The 25,936-nt window shown below is 35.4% G+C and overlaps 1 protein-coding gene across 4 annotated transcripts in view; it reads left to right on the forward strand.

The window, feature by feature from the left end:
• MYH15 (myosin heavy chain 15) overlaps positions 1–25,936 on the forward strand; it is a 138,043-nt gene that overhangs the window by 61,206 nt on the left and 50,901 nt on the right. For 3 of the 4 annotated variants that reach the window (XM_036219471.1, XM_036219474.1, XM_036219473.1), the window contains 12 exons: positions 278–454; positions 1,524–1,656; positions 4,319–4,386; positions 5,025–5,112; positions 7,889–8,006; positions 8,898–9,021; positions 10,602–10,738; positions 14,320–14,575; positions 17,617–17,859; positions 18,945–19,121; positions 20,868–21,013; positions 23,902–24,010. In XM_036219471.1, coding sequence (XP_036075364.1) covers positions 278–454; positions 1,524–1,656; positions 4,319–4,386; positions 5,025–5,112; positions 7,889–8,006; positions 8,898–9,021; positions 10,602–10,738; positions 14,320–14,575; positions 17,617–17,859; positions 18,945–19,121; positions 20,868–21,013; positions 23,902–24,010 — 1,776 coding nt within the window. The remainder of the gene's footprint in view (positions 1–277; positions 455–1,523; positions 1,657–4,318; positions 4,387–5,024; positions 5,113–7,888; positions 8,007–8,897; positions 9,022–10,601; positions 10,739–14,319; positions 14,576–17,616; positions 17,860–18,944; positions 19,122–20,867; positions 21,014–23,901; positions 24,011–25,936) is intronic. The other variant, XM_036219472.1, reaches the window with a different exon arrangement.

Here is a 25,936-nt window from a genome sequence, read left to right on the forward strand (position 1 = left end):
GTCTCTTGTCTGTCCCACTAGAATGTGAGCACCCTGAGGACAGGTACTTTGTGTGTGTGACTCCTGACCACATGGCCAGCTCCTACTGGTACCTGGCTTCTAATAGGTATTTTACAAATATATATTGAATGGATGATTGGCTAGTTATATGTAGTAAATATTCCTTTCCTTCATCAACTGATTAGGTTCCTAGGAAAGAATTTACACTGACCCACCTTTGAAAGTGCTGTTTACTGGCGTGTTTTTCATCTGCTATTCATATATGTGTCTTCAACAGCCAATGGGCATCTTTTCCATCCTTAAAGAAGAGTGTATGTGTCCTCAGGCTACAGATGTGACTTTTATGACCAAACTTTTTGACAACCATTTTGGAAAGTCGGTTCATTTCCAGAAGCCCAAGCCTGAGAAGAAGGAATATGAAGCTCACTTTGAATTTGTCCATTATGCAGGAGTGGTAAGTTACCTCTAGACCTTCAGCACTGCCTATTTCAATGCACTCAGCCCAAATCCTTCAATAGTATATAAGTAAAGTTTAGATTAAATGAAGAGATGAATAAAATAAATCTCAGTTCCCAAAAAAAGTTGGTATAACCTTTTAACACTTAGAAATGAAATACCTCTATTATAATATTATTCCATGTGCACAGAGGTAAAAAAATCTCAAAATAGACTCTGTCACCCCAACCCAAAGTAAGAAAGCTTCAGAAAGTCATGGAGACCATCAAAGTCATGGGTTTTTCCTTATTTGTCCTTTCTTTTAACATTATACGAATCAGCGATTTCAATTGATCTTTTTATTGAAGATTTTTTTTATTCTCTCATAAAGAAGTAGTCACTGTGAAGTAATGGTCTCCAACCAATGACCAACAAAGGTTGCTAATGACCCTCGCTGCCTCTTCTCATTTCCCCACTGGTGTGTGTGTGTGTGTGTGTGTGTGTGTGTGTGTGTGTGTGTGTGCGTGTGTGTGTGTGTGTGTGCGCGCGCCCCTTTTTTTCTGCTTTTATGTTTTTAGTCAGTGATTCTAGATGGAACAGAAAGAGAACTGAAAAAAATGGTACTTCAACTTAAATGACCTGCAAACTGTACAGTTATGCTTGTAATTCTCTTCTTTGATATCCTTGAATATTAATGACAATATTTACAGTAAAATATCATTATAATTACTGATGCTTTTTTAAATACTCACTGCATGTCAGAGACAGTTGCATTATTTATTCTTGCCTGTGGAAGAGTGCTGATGTGAATTGCTTTTACTGGAAATACCGTCTGTTTCTTCCTCTCTCCTCTCTTTTCCTTTTTCTCCCTTCCTCTGCTTCTTTTCCTTTCTATAATGTAAAGCCAAAGAATCTCTTTGGGTCACACAATGAAATTCTGGAGTTATTATTCAGTACTATTACATCAACTAAAGGACCCAATTTTTTTTTTTTTTTTTTTTTTTTTTTTTTTTTTTTAAGGAAAGTGCAGTTTGCAGTGTTAGCTGATGGATTCTCTTTTGTTACCTGAACTGTATGTCTTTCCTAAGGTGCCTTATAACATTAGTGGCTGGCTTGAAAAAAACAAAGACCTTCTTAATGAAACAGTGGTAGCTGTGTTTCAGAAGTCATCTAACAGACTCCTGGCAAATCTTTTTGAAAATTACGTCAGTACTGACAGTGGTAAGTTAAAAAATCTTTCTTCATTTTTTCAGCCTCAGAATGAAACCCATGGCTGCCTCTGCATTTACAACAGTCCTTGCTTCTTTCCTGTGATAGCTGTGTCTGCTCCCTGTAGTTTGAGTCATCCTCTCTTAGCATCTCTGTCCTCAGGCTGGTGGCTCTTCAGGGAAATGATGCTCGAAGATAGATATATTTCAAGGAGTTTGCTCTGGCCTGCTTTTATTGTCTATTCTACCCAGCTGCAAAGATAGAACAGCAAACTATATTTTGATAAATGATTTTGGGGAAGTAACAAGTCTCTTTAATATATGTTACCTAAATATCTTGGAATTCTCCTTCTACGTGCTTTTTATATTATAATAAATTGATGCTATTCTAAGCTTCATGAAGGCAGGGATTATTCTGATTTGTTCAATTGTAGCCTCAAGCATGTAACAAATGCTTGTTTAGCAGGTGCTCCATAAATATTTATTGACCAACTAATAACTAATCTTGTTTAGTAGTTGGTAATTTACAAAGCATATTCAGATAACATTATCTACTCAATCCTTGCCACCACCCTTTCAGATACATATCTAGGGAAATCTCTCTCTGTTTTGCAAGAACAAGAATAAAAGAATTAAGTAATGTCCCCAGTTTCACAAATCTATGGAATGTCAAAGCCAAAGAAGAAAGCAGGACTTCTGCTTCCTAGTCCGTCACCTATTGTACTTTCACTATCTCCCAGAAACAAACAAAACAGAGATGGACAGGCTATATGTATTTAGGATGCAATTTAGATCTCTGCACCACGATACAAAGGATTTGAGGATACTGAGCCCAAGTTTAATATCACCCTCACAATTGGACTTAATGTGAGCTACAGAGGGAAGCTCTCCAAGATTCATAGCAAAAGTCATAGATTGGCAGCTCCTGAGCAGAACTTGGCCTTCAAACATGGTTGTGTTGGGTCCACACAGCTTAAAAAAATAACCAGGATTTCATACATATTTGGTTTCCCTTTTCCTTTAAAAAAAATGGAAATTATGGGGAAATAGAAAATCTGGCCAGCCTGGGTTCAGATACCCTCTTGGCAATGGGGTAGATTGTACTTTAAGTGGGATAGCGTATCCTCTCACCTCCTAACATTGTCACCCTACTATTATCTTACATCTAGCTTCAAGTTAACTCCAGGGCCCCATAGGCTGATTTAGGACTACTGATTGACATGGTCAGGGAATGAAGAAAGAATTTAGCTCTTCCCAGCCTCATCAGCACATGATGACATAATTCAGGAATATGCCTAAAATCCTGTTGGCTTGCCTCAAGAGGAAGTTGAGAAATGGAATCTATTGTGTTTGGCCCCTGATAATCTTCAGGCAGTGCATTTGCTTGATTCTAATAGCATCCTAAGTGCCTCTGAGGAGTCTGTTAGATAGTGGTCACATAGCTTATGGTTCCCAGATGAGTAATTCTCTAATCATAAGAGATCAAAGAGGGTTAGGGCAGAGAATTAGAGAAAAAAATCATCTTCTAATTCTTCAGGATGTGTGCCGTGTTCTCTGGAAATAAAAGAGAAGAATTGTCCAGAATATCCATGTTCTTTTTCATAATTCTTTCAGCATCCCCTGAAACTACTTGCCTCCAAGTTTCTGACTCATCCAAATATCAAATTACCTATAATAACCATACTTTCTTCTGGGGGAATCCAAGTACTTTAAACCTGTTATAATTTAAAAAATATTAATGGAAGGTAGTATTCTTTTCTCGTGTGGAGAAACTGAAGTTAAAAGAGTTCAAGTGATTCACTTGAAGGGCCTGGGAGTATCAATAAGACAATCACGATTAAACTTTGTGACATCTGCCTCAGCACAGCTGTCACTCAGGTACAGAGAACAATTTATTAGTTTTCTATATTGATAGCTGGCTCATTTTTTACAGATTGCCTATGGATTTTGTTGTACATTTTCATGAGTTAGCACTACACAGATGTTTATAAAACAATTTGGCTTAGCATAAATTCTTTTGCTTTGAGAAAATGAAAATAGATTGTTTTTTATATATTATAAAAGTAATGTATGAGTATTGCCAAAAACACAGAAAATATAGAATAACTAAAAAGAGGAACATAAAAATTACCTATAATCTCACATAGAGAGCTAACAACTGCTAACATTTTGTTGTATTCTCTTCCCAACATTTTTTAATGTATATAGTCACCCATAATACAACCACAATTAAAAACATGTATATATACTCACGATCATAATGCACAAACTATTTTGTAACCTACTTTTTCTCTCAAATCCTAGAAATCTTTCCATGTAAATTACATGGATCCACATCATCATTTTAAAAGGTCAAAGTATTTCATTGTATGCCTACTCTTTCATAATTTAACTAACCAATCTCCTATTGATGGACAATTATTGATAATTTTATTTTTGTTTAATTTTTTTGTAATAACTGCACAATGCTACAATGAGTATCTTTACACAGTTGTCTGATTATTTCCTTAAGGAAAAGCACTAGAAATAGACTTTTTATGTTTGAGACGTATTTTTAAGGCTTTTGTAGATATTGCCATATTGCTTCCAGAACTTTGACGAATTTATGCTTTCATCAGCAGGGTATGGTAATGTGACAAAAAAAGAGCTTTCTAAATGTTTTTTTCTTTTTTTAGCTCTACAGTTTGGGGAGAAAAAACGCAAGAAAGGAGCTTCATTCCAAATGGTTGCATCTCTGCATAAAGTAATTTTTAATTGCATCTACTCGTATATTAACTGCCTCACAATCTGCATAGTTATTACTTATTTGAAATTTCATATTTTCAAGTAACAATAAAAAATCTGAGGTTAGCCAAGTTGGAAAAGTTGAAGTGTATTTTAATGTTAAACAACTTACAGTTGCCGGAATTGCCCTTAGCCAAATAGGAATCTAAACTGTCTCCCTACCCTCAGCTTCAGACTCCAGCCCCTCCCTTGCCTCAAGGTAGGATTAACTGTGGTACAATAGGTGCATTTGTGCTCAAAGCTCCTTCAGGGATCAGACTAAGCAGAGTCTATACATAAAGATTTTCCTGAGATAAAGCTTGAGAAACAATTTCTTTCTTCAGGCCGTTTTATTGCCCAGCCATAAATTATTGTTATCAAATTCAAAACAGGTAGATATGATTCACAGCAGAACTATGTCTGTCAGATAAATATTGACTGCCATAGGAAAGAAATCATGTTTTGTAAGCAGGAAAGCATCTTGAATTCATTATTTTATTGTTAATATACATCTTGGCTTTAAGATTAAGTTGATAGAATTAGAGACACTTGTGAGGTGCAGTAATGTTTTTAGTGACTTACACAGTGATTTTGTGTCTGTTATGGTCTCTGTTTTAGGAAAACCTGAATAAACTGATGACTAACCTGAAGTCAACAGCACCTCATTTTGTGAGATGCATAAATCCCAATGTAAACAAAATGCCAGGTAAGAACTGGACTTCTTTGTAATCCACAACAAGACATATATTTGACTTGAGCTATGTGGAATGTCCTTTTAAGAAACATTTACCAGTCCCTTTTATATAAGGATAGATGTTCAGATTTAAAAAAAAAGTGAAGTCTAGAATTTCCACAAGATTACCTTTGAATTGAGATTCAAGTGGATGTAAGGAAAGATTTCACAAAGCAGGCTCAATTGGGTATCATTAGAATGCTTGATAATACCATTTAAATTCCTTCGTGAATTTCATGTTAAAACTGGATGAGCTTCTGTGCCATTGTCTACAAGGACAAAATATAATAAAGAGGGATTGAATAATCGATTGGGGGATTAAGATGGATATATCAGCATAACAAAATTTTTTGGTCCGAATTATCTAAATGGACCATAAAGAGTTTCTAAATCCATTTTTAATTGTTAAGAATTCCCTCTAGTCTTCCTTCCTAAGGCTATTATCTTCCCTTTCCCTAATAGTAGAAATCTCTTCAGTTATGTACATTCGAGTGGTGGATACTTATTTTGTTTCTTTTTCCCCAGTTTTATTGAGAGATAGAATTGGCACGCATCCTTGTATAAGTTTTAGGTGGACAGCATAATGGTTTGACTTGTCTCATGGAATGATTACCACAAGCTTAGTCAATATTCATCATCTCATATAGATATAAAAATATAGAAAGACCCTTTGTGTGTGATGAGATCTTTAGGATTTACTTTCTTAACTTTTATACAGAACTTCCGGCAGTGTTAACTATAGTCTCCATGCTGTACATGTACTCCTAGCACTTATTTATTTTATAATTGGAAGTTGGTACCTTTTGACCATGCTCTTCCAAGCTTTCCTCCCATCATCCCTTACTTACCACTAGTACATATAAATCTCATCTTTTTCTGAGTTTAGTGTTATTTTATTTTTTGATTCCATATATATGTGATGTCATATGATATATATGTATGTGTGTGTATGTGTGTATGTGTGTGTATGTGTGTGTATATATACACTTTTTTTTCCCCTCTGACTAATTTACTTGGCATAAGGCCCTCAAGGTCCATCCATGTTGTTGCATATGACAGAATTTCCTCCTTTAATAGTTGAATAACATTCCACTGAATATATATGCTACGGCTTCTTTATCCAGTCATCTGTGGATGGATACTTAGGTTGTTCACATGTCTTGGCTTGTTGTAATGGATACTTTTTTGTTAAGTAGAGAGTTATAGAAGGATGATGGGGATGGATGTGTGGTGGTGAGGTTTTTTTTTTTTTAATGTTTTTAAATGGCAAAACAAAGTTTTTACTGATATTATCTACATGGCTTGCTTTTTTTGTGTCATGGGTTTAGAGATTCCCAGCCTTCTCATTGGAATCACAGGCTTTTATAAGAGCTTGGTCGGAGGCTGTCAGCCTCAAAGTTGTATATTTGGCAAGCACTTATGTCTTCAGAGCACTAATCACCCTTGGAATATGTAGCCAGATGTTGCTGATTCTGATTTCTAAAGTTCTGTAGTATCTTGCATTTTTATTAACCTCCTGTAATTAAGACCCAATCTTGACAGTCTGTGACCTATTTTGGGAAAGTGTGATGCTAAACAATGATGCTGCAGTTTGAGTTTTTGCAATGCGAACACTTCATGTTCATTCACGCTGTATGTTTTTGCCTCATTGTTTCTTATCAGCTGGATATCTGAATGCATTTAGGGACATTGCTTTCATCTAGCAAGGAATTTAATTAGCTGCCCCTATTTTGGAGTAATTCTGTTACCTTTTACAGTTGCCTCCCATCAAGTCAGCTCTGATTTCAGCAGGACTTTTTTTTTTTTTAAGTTATAAGACAAAGTTATAAGAAAAGCTTCATGATCTAATCAAAATGGCTCTTCATGTGTTCTTAAAGGGAATGAGGGTGCTTGATGTTAAAGTGTCATAGGACCCCACTTTAGCTACTTCTTACAGATCATTTGTTTCTATCTATGAAAGAGATTGGAGTACAGGAATACGGATATATGGGTTAGAGTTTGTTTTTGTGACCCTGGGCATAGGCAGAGTCATCTCATTCCAGGTTTTCTCATAACACTGTAGTATGGCTTTGTGTTAGAAATGCTGCTTGGATTCTTCCAGAACTTGCTGAGAACCAGGTACAGTGGCTCCTTGGATGGTTTTTCAAATGCTTCTCTTAGAGAATATAGCTGTAGTGGTGCTGCTTTTGATGAAAGAGGAAGTGATAGGAAGATGCTTATACTGTAGGGTAAAACTTAGATACTGAATGTAGGCTGAAATGTGGCCAAGTCCTTCCTAAGGTAAAACAGTAAACGGAATTTTGTTTGTGTGCCATCTTCCCTTTTCTTTTTATCCCACCTTCCTGTAATCCCTTTCCCATACTTGGAGATAGCAGTTCCCTTTTGAATTCTTATTTTTCTCTCTAGCTGTTTTTTGCTGGTGAATAGATGTAATACCAGCCATTTACATTTTAGCAAAAATGTATTCTTTTTCATTTTCTAGGAGTAATTGCTTATATGATCTTGACTATCTGGCAACTAAAGGGTTTGTTCCATGTTAAAGGAATTTTAGGTAAATTCTATTTGGAGACTCCCACATAGTAGGATGGATACTGTCAGTGCCATTAGGCTGGGAGTGAGTGAACTATTACCTGTCATGTAGGGAACACCAAATTCAAACTCTTTGAATCCAAGACACAGCAATTAGGACAAAAATCCAAGGTAATAATTTTTTTTTAGACATAGATTCAAAGTGACTCTTTTTCTTCAGGTGTAATGGATCCTTACTTGGTTCTACAGCAACTTCATTGTAATGGTGTCTTGGAAGGGATTAGGATATATCGTGAAGGATTTCCAAATCGACTGCTGTATGATGATTTTAAACAAAGGTAAACATACATACCAGGATCCAAGAAGCTCGAGGCAGTCTATTCCATTTTCTTCTCCTTCTGAGAGTGTAGGCATGTGTTTTTTGTTTGGTTGATGTTCTCTAGACTACAGATCGATGTGTTTTTGTGGTGGTGAAATATATGATGACAGAGTTCCATTATTATTTCCCCTTGAATCCAACATTCATGTAGCTTTAATATCCTTAAATCTCTATTAATGGATAATAGACCCACATACAGAAGAAATATATACAGAAGAAAGATATGAAGGCTGAATTCAATTTCTGAAATGCTGTATATACTTAATCGTAGCTGCCATCTAAGTAGGCTGTTGCTTAACTAGCAAACGTGTGAAAGGAAGGAAGTCAGCAGTGTGTATGGCAGTAGGCCAGAGAGGCATCTTTGCTTTCTATTTCTCAAATTCTAAAAGTGTAAATTACAGGTCAACAAGCAAATTTGAGCAAAGTATGATAGCATAGATAGAGTACCTGTCTCAGAATTAAGAGGCATATTTCTAGTTCTCCACCAACTTACCATTAGGGTGAAGGAATCTTGAAATTATTTGTCTCTGCTTTTCATTTTTCTTATCTGTACAATGGAGACACTTAGGCTTGCCTCTCTTTCTTTCCCTTCCCAATCTCTACCTCTGTCCCTAATTGAGAAGAGAATCAAATGAGATTTTCTTTACAGTAGTATGAAAAGTACAAACTATTATACCATAATAAGGGATTATTGCATGTATCTCATTATTATTGTCAAGATTTTTATGAAAATTGAACATATTAGTAAGAGATAGTCTGTATCTCCTTTCACCTTACTGGCCCAGATTATTTTTTATTTGAATCATATGACCTCGACCCCAGAATTTATTCTTTACCTATTTTAAATTAGGTACTGTATTCTGAACCCAAAGGCCTTTCCAAAGAGCAAGTTTATGAGCAGCAGAAAAGCAGCTGAAGAATTACTTGGCTCCTTGGAGATAGACCATACCCAGTACTGCTTGGGAATCACCAAGGTAACCAGAACACTACAAAGAGTGCTTTTGGAGAAGAGTGGGAGGAAAGAATGTGCATCTTAAAATACCCATGAAAGTTCAGTTATAAGGCATTCTACAGCTCTTGTGACCACAAAAATACAAATAGAGCTAGTTGAAAGTGGAAACTTCTGTGCTATTTGAAAGAGAAAATGTTATGCTTCTTAAACTTCAGTCCTGGCTACATTTACATTTTTATAATCATTTATCTAAACAAGTTTTTGCCTAGATATAAAATACCGAATCAACCTTCATGTGCTAAAAAAATAAAAAATAATAATAAAAAATAATGTATACATATCAAGCTAGAAAAAAGTGAATCAACTTGTTGGCATTGTCTGTGTGTGAACTGATTCATCCACAAGTACTGTTTTAGGTACTTAATTCTAGAAGACTATCCGAGTAATTAAAAACTTAAAGGTCAACCCCATTGTCCAAAAAATTAATCCAAGTTTACTTCCTTAAATGTAATTCACTAAATTCTCCTTCATCTTTGATGATCTTGGTAGAATCCGCATATTTTGGGATACTTCTAAGAGATTTGGTTTTATCTGGCAGTCAATATCAAGTTCTTCCTAATGACGATTGAAGGACTGATTTATTTGAAGGAGAATTGAAGGTCCTAGGTTGAAGAGCTCACAGGAAAAGAACTCTGCAGGACGTGATTACATGTTACTTATCTCCCATATATTGAGTACCTGAGAGCCTTGTTTCTGCTGTTATTTCTGTTGATTTCCACTACTGGTACCTTACTTCCTTATGTGTTTAGTTATTTTTGTATGAGTTACTCATCTAGGCCAGGACTAGCACAAGGTGAGTGAGCCTCTAAAGGCACAGAATTTGAGGAGGCACTCACTCTTAACATTATGCATATGCTGATTTGTACACCCCTGAAAGTGACAGCCTTCTTAAAATCTGTGCCTCAGATACTTCACTCACCTCATCTTGGCTATTACTAATGATTCTCAAAAAAAAAAAAATATATATTTATGTGAATTCTTTAATGCCTAGAACAAAAATGCCTCTCTCTAGAGCAGCGGTCAGTGAACTATGGACTAAGGGCCATCTCTACAGCCTTTTTTTTTATATGGCTCATTGCTAAAAATGGTTTTATATTTTTAAAGGGTTGTATAACATTTTTGAAAAAAGAAGAATATTCTACAGAGACTCTATGTGGCCCACAAAGCTAAAAGTATTTATTATCTGGCGATTTACAGAAAAAGTTTGTGGAACCCTTCCTGGCACTTCAGAGCACTGCCTGACTGGGCCTGTCTTAGAACGTAAGCCGAGTTCTCTGGGCAGCCTAGAAATTGTGAAGAGATAAGGGGGAAGAGAGTCTGAGTTTTTAAGGCACCAATATGACCACAGGATAAAATTAAATATTTTTTGCAAACTTAAAATTTATGAAATCAAACATTCTAAAATGTACATTTTACATATCAAATAGAACCTAATAAGAAATAGAATTGATAAACAAATACATCACTTGCTCAAAGGGTCATTCAACAGACATTTACTGAATACTCATTATGAGTAGAACTAATATGTGACATTTCTTTTAGGTGTTTTTAAAAGCTGGCTTTCTGGGCCAATTGGAAGCAATGAAAGATGAAAAACTATCTAAAGTTTTCACATTGTTCCAAGCCAGAGTACGGGGCAAACTGATGAGAACCAAATTTCAGAGAATTCTGGCTGAGAGGTATGATATCCCTTCCCTGCATCCCCACTGCTAGGGCAATGATGTGCCTCAATCGATGTGCTCTTATCTCATTGCCTTCTAACAGCTCGAGGTTGACTGGCCTCTTCTGCTTAGGCTGGGACTTAAAAAATTTTAAATCATAAAACACCAAACAGAACACAAAAGGCATTCTCATTGCCTTATCCAACCAAGTATAAGTGTAATTCATATATTTCTTGCACTGCTGGCAGGCTTCCCTTTGAGGAATTCCTTAAAGTTAGGGAAATTTGTATCTGTGAGGGTAATGCGGACTCACCGTTCATAACAGAAGCAGACCTGGAAAAGTTTGCGTGCATCTCACATCCATCTCTGTGGGGAATTTTGTTGGCAAATGCAGAGGTGTTCTCACCACTGTACGACCTCCCCTGAGTCAGAAACCATGGCCCTTGGTGACTTGTAACCATAACTCTCTTACTTCATTTCAGGCAGATTCGCTAAGGACATTTATCACCACATTTGGACACATAGGTGTGGGTTATGTCTGTTTTTTAATAGACTCATGGAAAGCAAGCTAGCAAAATCTCCAAAGGGACTGTGAGCAAAGGATTCTGCAGTTATATTTACTTTTTCTGCAGCATAGTTTACATTCTGGAGAGAGGTCCACAGATTTGGCATAACTTGCTTAATTAACAATCCGTTAATTCCTTCTGTTGACTCGAAGAAGAAAAAGATCATTACATGTCAGTGATATTAAAGAAATGTCTCAAGAATATTCCATGATCCTCATATAGTGCTCAGTGTGATACGGGAGTTTATGAGAATTTGGGGATGAGGGGACATGGCTTTTAGGATCAGTTGTATAAACTTAAGTAAGACTCTTAATTTCTCCATACTTCACTTCCTTCTTCTCTAAAACAAGATTTTCACTATTTATATTTTCTAAATCATAGAATGACTTTTAAAAATTATTATAAAATATTTCAAACATGCAAAAAATACAGAATATATTGTAATATGCACACAAGGAGCTATCATCAAAGTATATCATCTCTTTACATGTTTTCTATACTTAAAAAATTAACAAAGGTGAAGCCCTTGTGTATTTCTTCCTTGATCCAAGTTCTGTAAAGATATGGAGATATGCAGATATCCTTAAAAGGCGACTTGATTTTTCATGTTTTCAGTTTTTATATAAATAATACTCTGTATGTATTATCCTGAAATTTGTTTTTTATATTCAGTGTTAGTTTTGAACTTTATTAATGATGATAAATCTAGTGCTAGATTATTGATTTTAACTGCTGTATTATATTCCATTGCATAAATATATCACAATTTAGCCATTTTCCATTTCAAATAAATTTACAATTGTTTTTCTGTTACAAATAGTTCTGCAGTGACTTCTTTGTAAATGTCTCTCCCTGAACATACGCAAGAGTTTCTTGAGGATACTGTTATTCAAAATGCTGGCTCATGCTGATAGTTTGTGGATAGCAGCTGACTGAGGCCCACACTTTGAGTGACATTTCTCCAGGGTATGAATGATTAGTTTTCAGGTCATATATATCTTCAGCATTATGAGATATTGCCAAAAAGCTTTCCAATTTACTCTTCACCAGAAGTGTATGAAAGTCCCTTTGCTCTATATTTTCACGAGCTTGTGGTATTTCAGACTTTAAAAACTTTTGCCAAACATCATATTTCTAAATTTGGGGAAAGTTATTTCCCTAAGATGATGTTTTCTGTAGTTTTTGTTTGTTCATTTATTTGTTTTGTTTGTTTGTTTGTTTGTTTTTCCTTATAGATTTGGTGTATTGTGTGGAGGACATTTTCTCTATCTTGTTTTGTGAAATATTTTTACTGGGAAAATAGTTAAATTCTTTTTCTGTATCTATTGAAATAATCACATGATTTTTCTTCACTAACCTATAAATGTGTTGCATTATATTAGATTTTTTAAAAATGCTAAATCTACATTGTTTATGAAATATTATCTTTCCCATACACTGGTAGTATAGTCATGAGAATTTATGCATCAATATTCATAATTAAGTTTGGCTTGCAATTTTCTTTTCTCCTGTCATGTGATCTGACTTTGGATCAAGGTTGCCTTATCCTAATAAAAAAGTTGGGGAATGTTTCTTCTTGTTCAAAATATGAAACACTTCATTGTGATTACCTACTCCTCGAATATTTGGTAAAATGTGCCTCTAAAACCACCTAGATCTGGTGCTCTTTTTGTGATTTATAATTATGATTCAATTTATTTAATACTTACAGGCCTATTTTACATTTCTTTTGAATTTTCCAATTTGCTAGATTGACTTTTAATCCCTAAGGTATCTATGATTATGTTTCTAGAGCAAACCCTAGATTATTATAATCCTAGAGTATTGTTTAATTGTGCCTTTTTTTTTTGATCATTCATGTCAAATGTTTAGTCTAAATAAACCACATTTTTAAATTTTTATTTTTATTTTATTATTTTCTAGTTTGTTAGTTTCTGATCTCATCTTTATTCTTACCTCCTACTTTGTGTTTATTTTTAATTCACAAATTTTTTCAGTGTGTCTAATCAGCTATTTAATTTTTCCACTGAGTATTTGATTTCAATGACTATATTTTTCAGTTTTAAACATTTTATTTGGCTCTCTTTCAAATCTGTTTGCCCTTTTATCATAGTGGCTCAGTTTTTCTTTTTCTTTTTCTAAATTCTTTATACCTTTAATTTTTAACAATTATTTTATGGTCTCCACAAGAATGTTCAATTATCTGAAATTCTTGGGTTTAATCAAACTTTTTATTGTAGGTGCTCACCATCACTGATGATTGATTTTTTAAAATATGTTTTGCAATTTTGAATTGTAAGCTCATCTTTAGGAAAGTTTTATCTAAGAATCTCTAGTGCTTGATATTAAGGAGTTTCCTTCAGTGTGATTTTACATTTTCCTTCCCCAAGGGCCCAAAGGGTATTTATTACCAGTGTAAAAAAAGATCTTGCTAATGTCTTATACTAATCAGGTTCTATAATTTAAACTTCAAACATTTCAGTGGTTCTGATCCTTGATTTAAAAAAATATATATCTAGTGTGGGATTTCTTTACCCTAAGCTCAGACCAAATCAGATATACTTCTCTTTAACATTTCTCTGTGCCAGTGAGTGAAATTTTTAATCTTTCTTTTCATTAAGGGTGAAATTCTTTCAAGGTCTTAGCTTGTCACTTTATCTACATGGATATAAAAGTACAATAGCAAGACTATCTCCTTTCAGGAAGATGGCCAAGGTGTACATGTATTCACTTAACACTCAGGTTTTAGCTCCCTCTTTATTTCTCACTCTGTTTTATGCTCAGCTCTCATTTAAAGGCTATTTGTAGTGGGAGCATTTTCAGGATAACTATCTAATCCACAATATTGCCAGCCCCAGAAGTCCCTCATAGGGCTTTTGCCAAAATCAAATAAAAGCCCAGATGTAGAAGTGCTTTGAAGACGAATGAGAATTTATAATGACTACTAAAAAGATGTGCTTATTAATAATCTGAAATTTAGAAAGTAACTCATATTTGAGTTAACTTGCTTTTCTTTTTTCTCTCTTGATTTAGGGATGCACTTCTTTTGATCCAGTGGAATATCAGAGCTTTCATGGCTGTGAAGAACTGGCCCTGGATGAGGCTTTTCTTCAAGATCAAGCCTCTTGTTAAATCTGCTGGGATGGGAAAGGAGGTAGCTGGACTGAAAGAAGAGTGTGTGCAACTGCAAAAAGCCTTGGAGAAATCAGAATCTCAGAGGGAGGGCCTGAAAGCAAAGCAAGTCTCCCTCATCTGGGAAAAGAATGACCTGCTTCTTCAGCTGCAGGCTGTGAGTGGCCCCGCCATTTGTTCTTCAAATCAAGTTTTTAATTAGATTCCGTGTTTTGCAGGCAGTGTTGACTTGAAAAACAGCACGTGCTTTTCAAATACTATAGAATTCCATCAAACAGACGTTGGAAACACTTAAAGAGACACCCTATTTCATAGAGAAGTGATTTTATTGACAGAATATCTTTGAAAAAGACAAATTATTAGATGGGAATTAACTATGTAAAAGTATCACAGTTCTGTTATGGCAGACAGGAAGCTCCGGGTTTTAATTTAAATTCTGTATTAAAGTACCAGTTTTTAGTAGGTCCTGAAAAAAGCTTTACTCAGATTTTCAGGATTATTATAGTATACGCCTAGTTCATTTTCCTAATTTTGGTTTCCCTACTTCCCCATTCCCCAGTCCAAATCAATATTACTAATCAGTTTAGTTCTTAAAACAGCATTTCTCAATGTTGGATTTGCATAAGAATCAGGTGTGATGCAGGCCCTGTATGGTTACAAATAATCTGTATGGCTGATTCTGATATTCAGTCAGGACTGAGAACTGTTGTCTTTAACAAACATCACATTGCTTTCCTGATAACAAGCTGCAGATTCCGCAACATGTGCATTACCAAACCTGTGGCCCTGGCATTCCAGCCTCCATCTCCAGTCTGATCCCACTGTGCCTTACTCCCTTTCTCACTTCTCCTCTCTACCCACAGGGAGTACTGCTATCCTCGAACATCTCAAAGGCAGGGATGGTATTGTATCCATCTTTATTATATCCTCCACTCCACTTAGAACAATACTAAGTTAAAGAAAGAAAAAAAAAAAACAGGTTCAAATATAATTATGTAAGTCAAAGAGTTTTTCCTGCTTTCTGAATGTACTGAAAACAGAAAATTAGCAATTTTAGATTGACCCAAGGTATTCTTTTATTTTGGGGCTGCGCTATACATCTGTATTCCAGTAGGCTATATTTTACATAAAAATTTATACCCAGACCCATATTTCTGATACATATTTGACATAGCAGTGATTCCAGGACTTTAGAATATATAGACTATTTAGAATATATCAACCTTACCTGGGATGCTTGTTAGAAATACAAATTCCTGGGCCCCTTTCCAAACCTACTTGAAGATCCATACTGTGAGACTCATAGTTTGTAATGTCATAAGTTATCTGACTTAAAGAAGAGGTAGCTTTGGATGAGACCTGGCCTCCCAATTTTTATGATTCTTCCTGCTGAGAAAGTGGCCAGTGCTACTTGGGCTGACATGGGAGATAGAAATGGACCCAACTTGTTCAGAGCGTAATAGGTCGAAGCCTGGGATACATGATAAAAGGTTAGTATGGTGAGCATGGAAAACACCTGGAAGCCAGTTTTAGAGCAAACCCAGATAGGGGGAGATGAGTTCAAATTGTAACTGTGATTTAAAATGTTGACAGAGCTATCAGATATTTCATTATCCTTTATTTTTAAGGGACACAACACGGTAGGGAATCAAGGAAGCAAGGATTCTTTTAAAATCATTCAGTTACTCAAAATACCAGTAGAACCCAGAACGTATTCCAATTAACGCTGTGAGTACAAGAGAGAATAACTGCTACTGGGAACAGGATGCTTCTACTTTTCAACTGCTACACTATTGCTCAGCTGGCCCCCAAGTCCTGCTGTCACATTTCATGAAGGGAACAATGATGGATAATTGGACTATCCTCTTCATTCTGTGATGGGGACAAGTCCTGCATACATGCTGAATGGAATAGAGCAAATAACTGTTCTGCGTGTTACCCTGGGGTGAACGAAGATCAGATGTCCCCCATTGTTTCCCAAACACTGGAAGTTTCTCTGATTCGTATAGACCCTTTCTGTTTTGATATTTTTGTTTGTTTTTAATTTAGCCCTTCTCTTTCGGTTCTCGGTGATGTTGGGGATTTACTATTCTATACCTCCCACATTTATGCCTCTTTCAGCCCCATTTTTTGGGCCATTCTTTGCCAGAGGTTAGCCAGAAACCAATAGCCTAATTTTTGCCTTTATCTGCTCTGATCTAAGTAGCTAATACAACTTAAACCAGGCAAATAGATACATATTTAATCAATTGCCCAAACTATCATATTACAGAGGATGATGAGGTCTAGAGATGGAAAATGGAGATGTGTGTGAAGTTGTGTTTCAATGAAACTATGGTAATTAAGAACTTGTGCACAAAGGAGAGGTCTTATTTAACTTCTAGTAGAGAGAAATTAGAGGGGTTCGAATTTATAAAAGGTGCTTTTGTAGCAAAAAGCAATTGGGCCCTATATTTTTGACTTGACCCATAACACAGGAGGAATGGGTCACTCAGTGACAGAGACAAAGTACACTCAGTGACAAAGTACATTTGAAAGGATTAAAGGAAAGAGTATTTTTATACTCTATGTGTATAACTTGTAGAATTTACTGCTGGCAGAATCACTGAGGAAAAGATATGAGTTGGAAATAATAGTGAAATCTAGTCAGTGATTTGCAGGTGACCTTATGAATTCTAAATTCAGCCTATGAATAAAAAAATCCATAGTTCAGCTCTCTTCATTAGAAGATACCTATATATATTCAACAAGTACATCGGGGTATTGTCATAATATTATAAATATTCTATTGTCTGAGGGAACACTACTTTCTTAAACGACTGACTTCTAAGTAGATATCAACCTCAAACTCTGTGTCCATGTGGATGCTTCCAGTAGCTGTGATTTAAGCAGTACATTCCTGATTTCTAGAGGCATGTTAGCTCCTTCAGGCCACCAGGATTCTATTAAGTGCTTTAGAAGAGGTAATCTAATCTACCTGAAAGATTGAAAGCACTTCCAAACACAAGCAACTCCTCTACTTCTCAACAATAGAATCAGAGAACTGGGAATATTATTTCAACTGCTTCTGAAAGACGTTAGGTGAAAGTGCTGGGCAGAGGGCAGGCAATTATCTCTTTGCTAGTGTTAAGCAGCATTTTCGCCTAGCTGATAAATTATTTCCAGCTGTTGGCAACAATTTTATCCTCTTCATGGCAGGAGCAAGAGACCCTGGCAAATGTTGAAGAGCAGAGCGAGTCACTGATTAAATCCAAGATCCAGCTGGAGGCCAGAGTCAAGGCGCTATCTGCGCGGGTGGAGGAAGAAGAGGAGATAAATTCTGAGCTGACTGCCAGGGGGCGGAAACTTGAAGATGAATGTTCTGAGCTGAAGAAAGAAATCGATGACCTGGAAACAATGTTGGCGAAGTCAGAGAAGGAGAAGCATGCCACAGAGCACAGGGTACTTTTCCTATAATATTAGGAAGGCCTAGGTGCCTGAATGCCACCATTCCCAATCAGGCTTTGGTACCAGCCTTGCTCTGTTTAAATTAACTAACACAGTGCTCTACAAACTTAACAGCACTGGGAGTCAGAAATGGCATAAAATGAAGCATCTGATGAACTGTGCTGTCCCAGTTCAAATTTCCAACTTGATTTATGAAACATCACTTAATCTCCCACATGAAACATTTTTATCTGTTCCAATCTTATTACATCAAAATCTAATAGAGCAAAAATGGTTTCATTGGGCCTCAAAGTGTTTTTTTGTTTTTTGTTTTTGTTTTTTTGGAGGGTGAGCAAGCGTGACGTAGTTGACCGAAAGGTGATTTGGGATGTATCTGAATCTCCAGTTCTGTCATTGAGTTTGACCTTGAAGAAGTCATTTTAATTCCAGTTAAAGACTTTGAGGTTCTGCTCATTTCAGTTGAAGGTTTTTAACTTGCACATCTGTGTATGGATTGAAGTGAGCCGAAGAGTCTGTGTCAAACTTCTGATAAACAACTAGTCTCCAGAATGACACTGTAATTTTGGCGGATGATTATATAGCCACTCTCGTGACATTGGTTCCCCTTCATAAAAGCGCATGGGCCTGGGTTAGCGAACTTTCATATTGGTATATTTTACCAGCTGGAACTCTTCTTTAACCTCCACTTTCTTGGAATAGGAAGCATAACAGGATTAACAATACGTGCCCTCCGAATACTCAAGAGCAGGTTACATTACCTTCAGTGATGTTCTTATTATACAGGAATACAACACTCTGGAAATTGGCCATCCAGTGAGCTCTATTGATAATATTTGATTAACCGGAAGATCCTATTCCCTGGCAGTGACAGATAACAGATCAGTTTGTGGGTGCGTAGAAACAAAAGCAACTTTAGAATTTAAAAAAATATATCAGGAATTTGGCTAAATTTGGTTCTTTATGACAGTGGATAGCTCATGAGATTTTTTGTACAGGAAAAGAGAGAAGATAGGCCTCAGTGTTATGCCCAAACTTCCAGAGGTAGCTCTAATAAAGCTCTTGCTGTCTCCTTTCCACAGGTGAAGAACTTGACTGAGGAAGTAGAGTCTCTAAATGAGGATATCAGCAAACTTAACAGAATGGCCACTGTTATGCAGGAGGCCCATCAGCAGGCCCTTGATGACCTGCACTCAGAGGAAGAGAAACTCAGCAACATGAGCAAAGCCAAATTGAAATTGGAACAGCAAGTGGATGAGGTAGTTAGTGCATTTGCGCTTGCTCGCTCTCTCTCTCTCTCTCTCTCTCTCTCTCTCTATATATATATATATACACATACATACATACATACATACATATATATACACATCTTTGATTTTTTATTTAGCTAATTTATCTTGACAGTTTCAGGAAAACTTAGTAACATGGTTTGTTTCTCTCATTACTTAGAAATAGTGGTTGTTTTTTTTTTTTCCTTTAATGTACATTGAACTACAGTATAGAGAAAATGCAGCACATAATCTAGCAGTTTTTAAAGGCAACTCTCATATAACTCCGGGCGGGGGAAGAACACTGGGATAAATCATAAAGGATTAGCACTCCAAGTGACTGACTTTTCCCTGCAGAACCTAGTATTTTGCCCCACAGACGTGTTGGTACTCCATTTGACACTAGTGTTAAAGGACTGGTTTAAAGGCCCTGTTGTGTCTCCTGTGGTGACTGTGGTTTAGAGTTGAAAGATATATAAATCACAAGCTGTGTTCTACATACACTATTGGGAAATACTTGTAAGATTCTAAAGATGGTTCCCCTTTTCTGCCTCCAAACACCCTGTGAAATAAAGATATTTCAGACCAGTTTCAATAGGTAGCTTCATCGTTCTTCTTTTCCCTTTCCCAGCTGACATAGTGTATGCATTCATCCTCTTATTAGTCCCCAAAGCTTAGCCTTTATAAAATTGCTGACAAGGGTGGTTAGGTTTTATGATTATTATCTGCTTCTTTTTCCTCATGCCTCTCTATCAATTTCCTCTATTACCTATTAGTTGTCTTGCTTCTCTTCCTATTTCCACTGATTGTGCGTCTCACAAAGCCTCCGTATGAGGATTTATTGGTGTTTGTGTGTGTGCACATTCATATACACAAACACTCACACAGTTGTTCTCTCCTGGAGTTTATCTACTTTCAGCTTTTTATACACTCCTTCCAGAAATTCTCCCTCTTCTCCTATTTAAATTTCATATCTTTTGCTCTTTACAAGAAATAGCTTCTATTGCTAAGAAGTAAACATACCAATGAAAAAATAGCCATATTGTAACTGTTATCTAGCTTCCTGTTTAACCTCGATATCATTGTTGGCAACATTAATTCAGACAAAACTGGAATGTTCTGACCACGTCGGGAGGGGCTGCTAGAGTATTACATAATGTTGTGGGCTAGAAGAGGGTAGCAAGGGAGTAAAGGAGATATGCAAATCATGCCACGTCAGATGTATATGTTTGAAAGGGTCACTACTGAGTTGGGAGACTTAGGACAGCTGTGCAGACAGATTTGTTTGGTGTTGCTACAGGGAGCAGAGCTTAGATTTGTGGGAAGAATTTGCAGAGAATATCTCAGTTTCTTATGAAGAAGCACTCTCGAGTAAATGGATTTATCCACCCATGAAATAAGCTGCCATGTGAAGAAGTGAGCTTCCCATCACTGGAAAGTGATCAAACAAGACCTCACCGGCTACTTATTATTGGTTTCTTCCCTAGGAGAGACTGTATATTTATTAATTAATCTCTAAAATTTTCTTCCATCACTGTGATTTCTAGATTCTTTTTGTTACCTTAGTGGTGCGTGCAATATTTATGTGAACATATCTACATAGCTGGGAATTGTTTACAGAATCTGTGCTTCTATTTTTTTAAAAATTTTTTCCAGGAGGTAAGTAGTTAATGAACACATCTAGTAAAGTATAAACTGTACCTATTTATTTAGCTAAATAATATCTCCTTTTGTCAGCTCGAGGGTACCCTTGAGCAGGAGAGAAAAGCGAGAACAAACTGTGAAAGGGAAAAGCGCAAACTGGAGGGCGATTTAAAGCTGAACCAGGAGAGTATGGCATACCTGGAGAGCAGCCAGCTGCAGCTTGCAGAAAAGCTGAGGAAGTAAGCCACCTTTGTGTTGACATGAGATTCTGTGAGACCTTATATTGGAAGAAATAGCTCTCTCATATTATTTATCCTCATGACTCCAGGGCCAGATCTCTCAAAACCTGAAGGGGAGGATAACAAGCCAAGGAAATGAATTTTTTTTTTTTTTTTTTTTTTGCTGAACTTTATTATATAGCTGTAAAAAAAGAGTGAATGCATAATCTAGAAAAATATAACCAAGAAGGCATCTGACTAGCAGATGTGAATAAAAGGTGTAAGGCATATGAGATGTGAATTATTGGAATTTGAGGCTACACGTCAAAAAATAAAAAATACCTACTTTATATTGCTTATGATGAGACCAATGGCATAACAGTAAAAAAAAAGTCAAAATAAAAAAGTGACACTAATGTGAATAGCATCCAATACTCTAATCACTCAAAAAAAATACTCATATGCCAGATACAACTTTATTAATATTTCCATAGCTATTGTTCAAATAATTTTTATGTAAATATTAAATCTTAAAACCTAAAGCAAAACCTACAGCAAAACAACACAATTAAAATTAGTGAAACTTCAGTTTACATGGATGCCCAGGGAACTCAGGGCCAGATGGCCTTCTCAGTTAAGTTTCACGACTCAGTGAAATGGGTTTTCTCGCCTTGTCTTTTTTGTCTTCCCCTGTTTAGCTAGACTTTCTTCTAACCATTAGGGATTTTCAAGTTATATGGATTATAGCAAATGAGAGCGAAAACAGTGAGGTCCAAGAGTAAGATAAGGATGGATTAAAGCTGGGTGCATATTGCTTGTTGGAATCCATAGTGAAAGAGGAGAGAATGAGCAGCTGTGAGCTTCTGGTTCTCCTGTTTATGGACATGAGTGTCTATGATACATGCTTGTGGTCAGGCTTGATTAATATTCTACTACTAAGTTATTGAACTGGATAGGTGCTTGGAAAAGATGAAATAAGTAACCTTATGAATGTCTCGGAATAGTAAAAGGCAAAATAATGATAGTTTCCTTAGCCCTTAATTTTGAATATTTTGTTTAAGCTCAGCAAGTTGAAAATAATATTCCATGTCCTTATAGGTCACAGGTCAAAGATCTATGGCATTTCAGAAATCCATATTTGCTCTGTACTATATAGATATGGAAACTTAGTACATGAAAAAGATGGCATTTCAAAATATTGATGACAATATAGAATACTTAATAAATGGTGCTGAGGTTTTTAGCTATTCATTTTCTGAGGTAAAAGTTAAATTTCTGCCTCACATTATTCATACACACTAAATCCAGTTGTATTAAAAAATTAAATATAAAAAAATAAAGCTATAAAACAAACCATCAGAAGATGCACTATTTTTCAAAATAGCCAAGATGTGGAAATAACCTAAATGTCCATTGAAGGATGAATAAATAAAGAAAAATGTGGTGTATACATACAATGGAATATTATTCAGCCTTTTAAACAGAAGGAAATCCTGCCATATGTGACAATATCGATGAACCTTGAGGATATTAGGCTAAATGAAATAAAGTGGTCACAGAAGAACAAATACTGCATGGTTCCACTTATATGAGGCATCTAAAATAGTCAAACTTTGTAGAAACAGAGTAGAATGATGTTGGCCAAGGCCTGGAGGGAGGGGGAAAGAGAAGTTGCTATTCAATGAATATAGAGTCGTCATGCGAGATGGTTAAGTCCTAGTGGTCTGCTGTACACATTGAGCCTATATTTAACAATACTGTATGGTGCACTTAAATATTAAAGAGGGTACATACATTAAGTGTTCTTACTGCAGTAACAACCAAAACTATTAAAAGACAACACAGGTGATAAATCATAGGAAATGACAGGTAAGATCTTGAGTAAGTCACAAAAAAATAAAGGGAAAATCTTGATAAATTTGGCTGCATCAAAATTTTAAACATTGATGTGGCAAAAGCCAACATAAATAAAATTGTGACAAATTATAAGTGGGGGAAACATTTGCAACAGATATCAAAAAATGAGTATCAAGAATGTTAAAAGAAAGCTGTAATTCAATAATTAGGTGAACAGCCTAATAGAAAAACAGGCAAGGGAAACACACCGTTCATTTGGTTTATTGCCCATTTTTAAATCCTTATAATTGACATCATGATGTCATTAATAATAAAGGAGGACATTCAAAATCAAACAGAGACATTCGAAATCAGTGACATTCTAATTTATTCTCTCAGATTAGGCAAATATAGGAGTATGCTAATATTAAGCATAAAGGCAGAAAAATAATTCATACTGCTACTGGGGATCAAAGGGCAGGGTTGTATATTTTTAAGCAAATGCTTATACCTGACCTGGCAATTCCCCGCTCAGTATCCACTGTATAAAAACACTCACTTGTACACAGTAGAACGTGTATATAAATAGCATTATTTATAAAAGCAAAATATTGGGAAAACTTAAGTGCTTATTAATATGGAAATGGACAAATAAACCACCAGAAGTCTAAATCATGGACTACTATGTCACAGTTAATTTTTAAAGGAAGCAATCTGTGTGGGCTAACAGAAAAATCTTCAATGTATTATTGTATAAAAAAATAAGTTATATAACTATAAATATAAATATATAAAATATTATACCTGTCACAGTTAAAAAAAAATCAAACTATTTCTAATGATCTATAAACACAAACATACATCAATACTTAAAAAAATATTTGGGTGGATTCACAACAAACCGATAATGGTGTTTACCTCTAGGGAAGGAAAAGAGATTGGGCGTAACAGCCCAAAAGACTTCAGATATAGATGTAATAGTTAAATTTTTACAATGAGAATGAATTCATGTATTATTACTAAAATTCTAAAAATATTTAAACAAAACGTACTACTCTGAATAATTCTATCAGTACCTTTTTCCCAAACAGGAAAGAATTAGAAATGAGTCAGATGAATTCAAAGGTGGAGAATGAGAAAGGCCTGGTGGCTCAGCTTCAGAAGATGGTTAAAGAACTTCAGGTAATCATTTATCAAACACCCGTGAGTACCCGTATTTAGATACATGGGTGGTGATTGGTGCTTCAGTCGACAAATGCTCTGCCAAGGTATTTGTGCCCTTACCCAACTACAGACAGAAGTAGAAAAGGTAAGCTGTGGCATTCCACAGATATGTGACTCTGGGGAAAATTGCATTTTTAAAAGCTTAAATTTTCTTATTAGAATAATAAAAACAAATAGCTAATTTGTTGAATGTGTGCCATAAATCAGGCATCGTGCTAAAACCCTAGACACAAATTTTTTCACTTGTTTATCTTCCTGATAACCTTTGAGTTAATATTATTAAATGCAATGATACATGTAAGTGGTAAGCACAGGACCCGACCCATGGTACACATTCAGTGTTAGCAATTTAATTTTTTATGATGATTAGTCTTTGTGATTAGAAGGCAATTATGCTGAAAATCTGTTTTGTAGCTGTGTGTAGCCTCAAAACATTATCTCATAATGGGCAGCTGTTTATAAGTTTTAGACCAGTAGACTGTTTTACTTTCTATGACTATGTTATAAAATAATATAAATACTATATATACTTATAAATGCTCACATATGCACACAGGTGAATGTTTTCTTTTGGAGATAAATATTTATCTCAGTAATTAACTATCACTCAAAATAGTTTCCTTTTTAATTTTAATTTTTAATTTTTTAATATTTTTGATTTATTTTTATTTATGGTGACATTTGTTAATGAAATCCAGTAAGTTTCTGTTGTTCATTTTAACAGTAAGGCATATATATATTTATACTGTGTGCTCACCTCCCATAGTAAGATTTCTTTTTGTCACCATATATTAGATCCCCTTTACCCCGTCTACCTCTCCCCTCCCCACTATCCTCTGGTAACCACTAGTCTAATGTCCATATCCATGAATGGAACCCTTTTCAGATAATTTCTTCTGAGATATTTTGAACCAAATAAGAAAACCAGTCTCACCATTGCATGATTGTGCTTTCAGACACAGTATTAATTTCTGAATAATTATCTACCATATTCACCAGACTTGTCTTTAAACAATAAGTGACTTTATAAAAAAAAAATATTTTTAATTTACCCATTAATCCTCAATGATTTTTTAAAAATGCTCTAAAGATTATTTCTGAAGAAATGTTTCAGAAATATTTGGTCTAATGACAGCATGGTTTGGGGAAAAAGGTATTGGTCTCAAGATAATTGGTTGGAAGGAGATCACGTTTAATTGGATGTGGAAATCATATATATTTTTTAGCACCTACTCTGTCATAACTTGTACAGGTCTGATAGCCCATGTATTTGGAATGATATAAAATTAGCTTCCTTTAAGCCACATTCCTCCTATTTAGTGGAAAGGAAAGATATTCCAAAATAAATTCTGTTTTTTCCCCCTATTCTAGCTTACACCTAACGATTTAAAGTGATGTTAATGAACACCGGTGACCTCAATGTAATACAATGATGCTATCAAGATTTGTAGAGCTATTTTCCTCTACACTAAAACAATTTTGGGCTCTCAGCGTTCTTATCAGTACTTTTCTTTGTTTAATAATTCTGCCTCTAGTGGTATCAGATTACTATTCACTTTAGTAGTCCTCATTCCTCCACCAATTCTAATTTGTTAAATCTCCTGGTCCTTGAAATTGCCTGCAGATAAAGAAATCAAGTAATCAAATTTGCTGAAATTGTGTATACAATTAAATTGATGCTGTTTCTTATGAGTAAGTTGCTTGAATTCAGAGATATTCATTCTATTGATTAGGTTTTGGCCTGAGTTCTCAATAGTTTGCATTGTCAGGTAAACAAATTCTAGATATATGAAATTCATCATGGTATTTTTTATAAGCTCTTTAAATTTTTTTCTTGTCAGGTGGAAAGTGTTTCCTATTTCTCTGGGAAGCGCTCTTTACTGA

The sequence above is a fragment of the Rousettus aegyptiacus genome, unplaced genomic scaffold (assembly GCF_014176215.1).
Source record: "Rousettus aegyptiacus isolate mRouAeg1 unplaced genomic scaffold, mRouAeg1.p scaffold_m13_p_4, whole genome shotgun sequence".
NCBI lineage: Eukaryota > Metazoa > Chordata > Mammalia > Chiroptera > Pteropodidae > Rousettus > Rousettus aegyptiacus.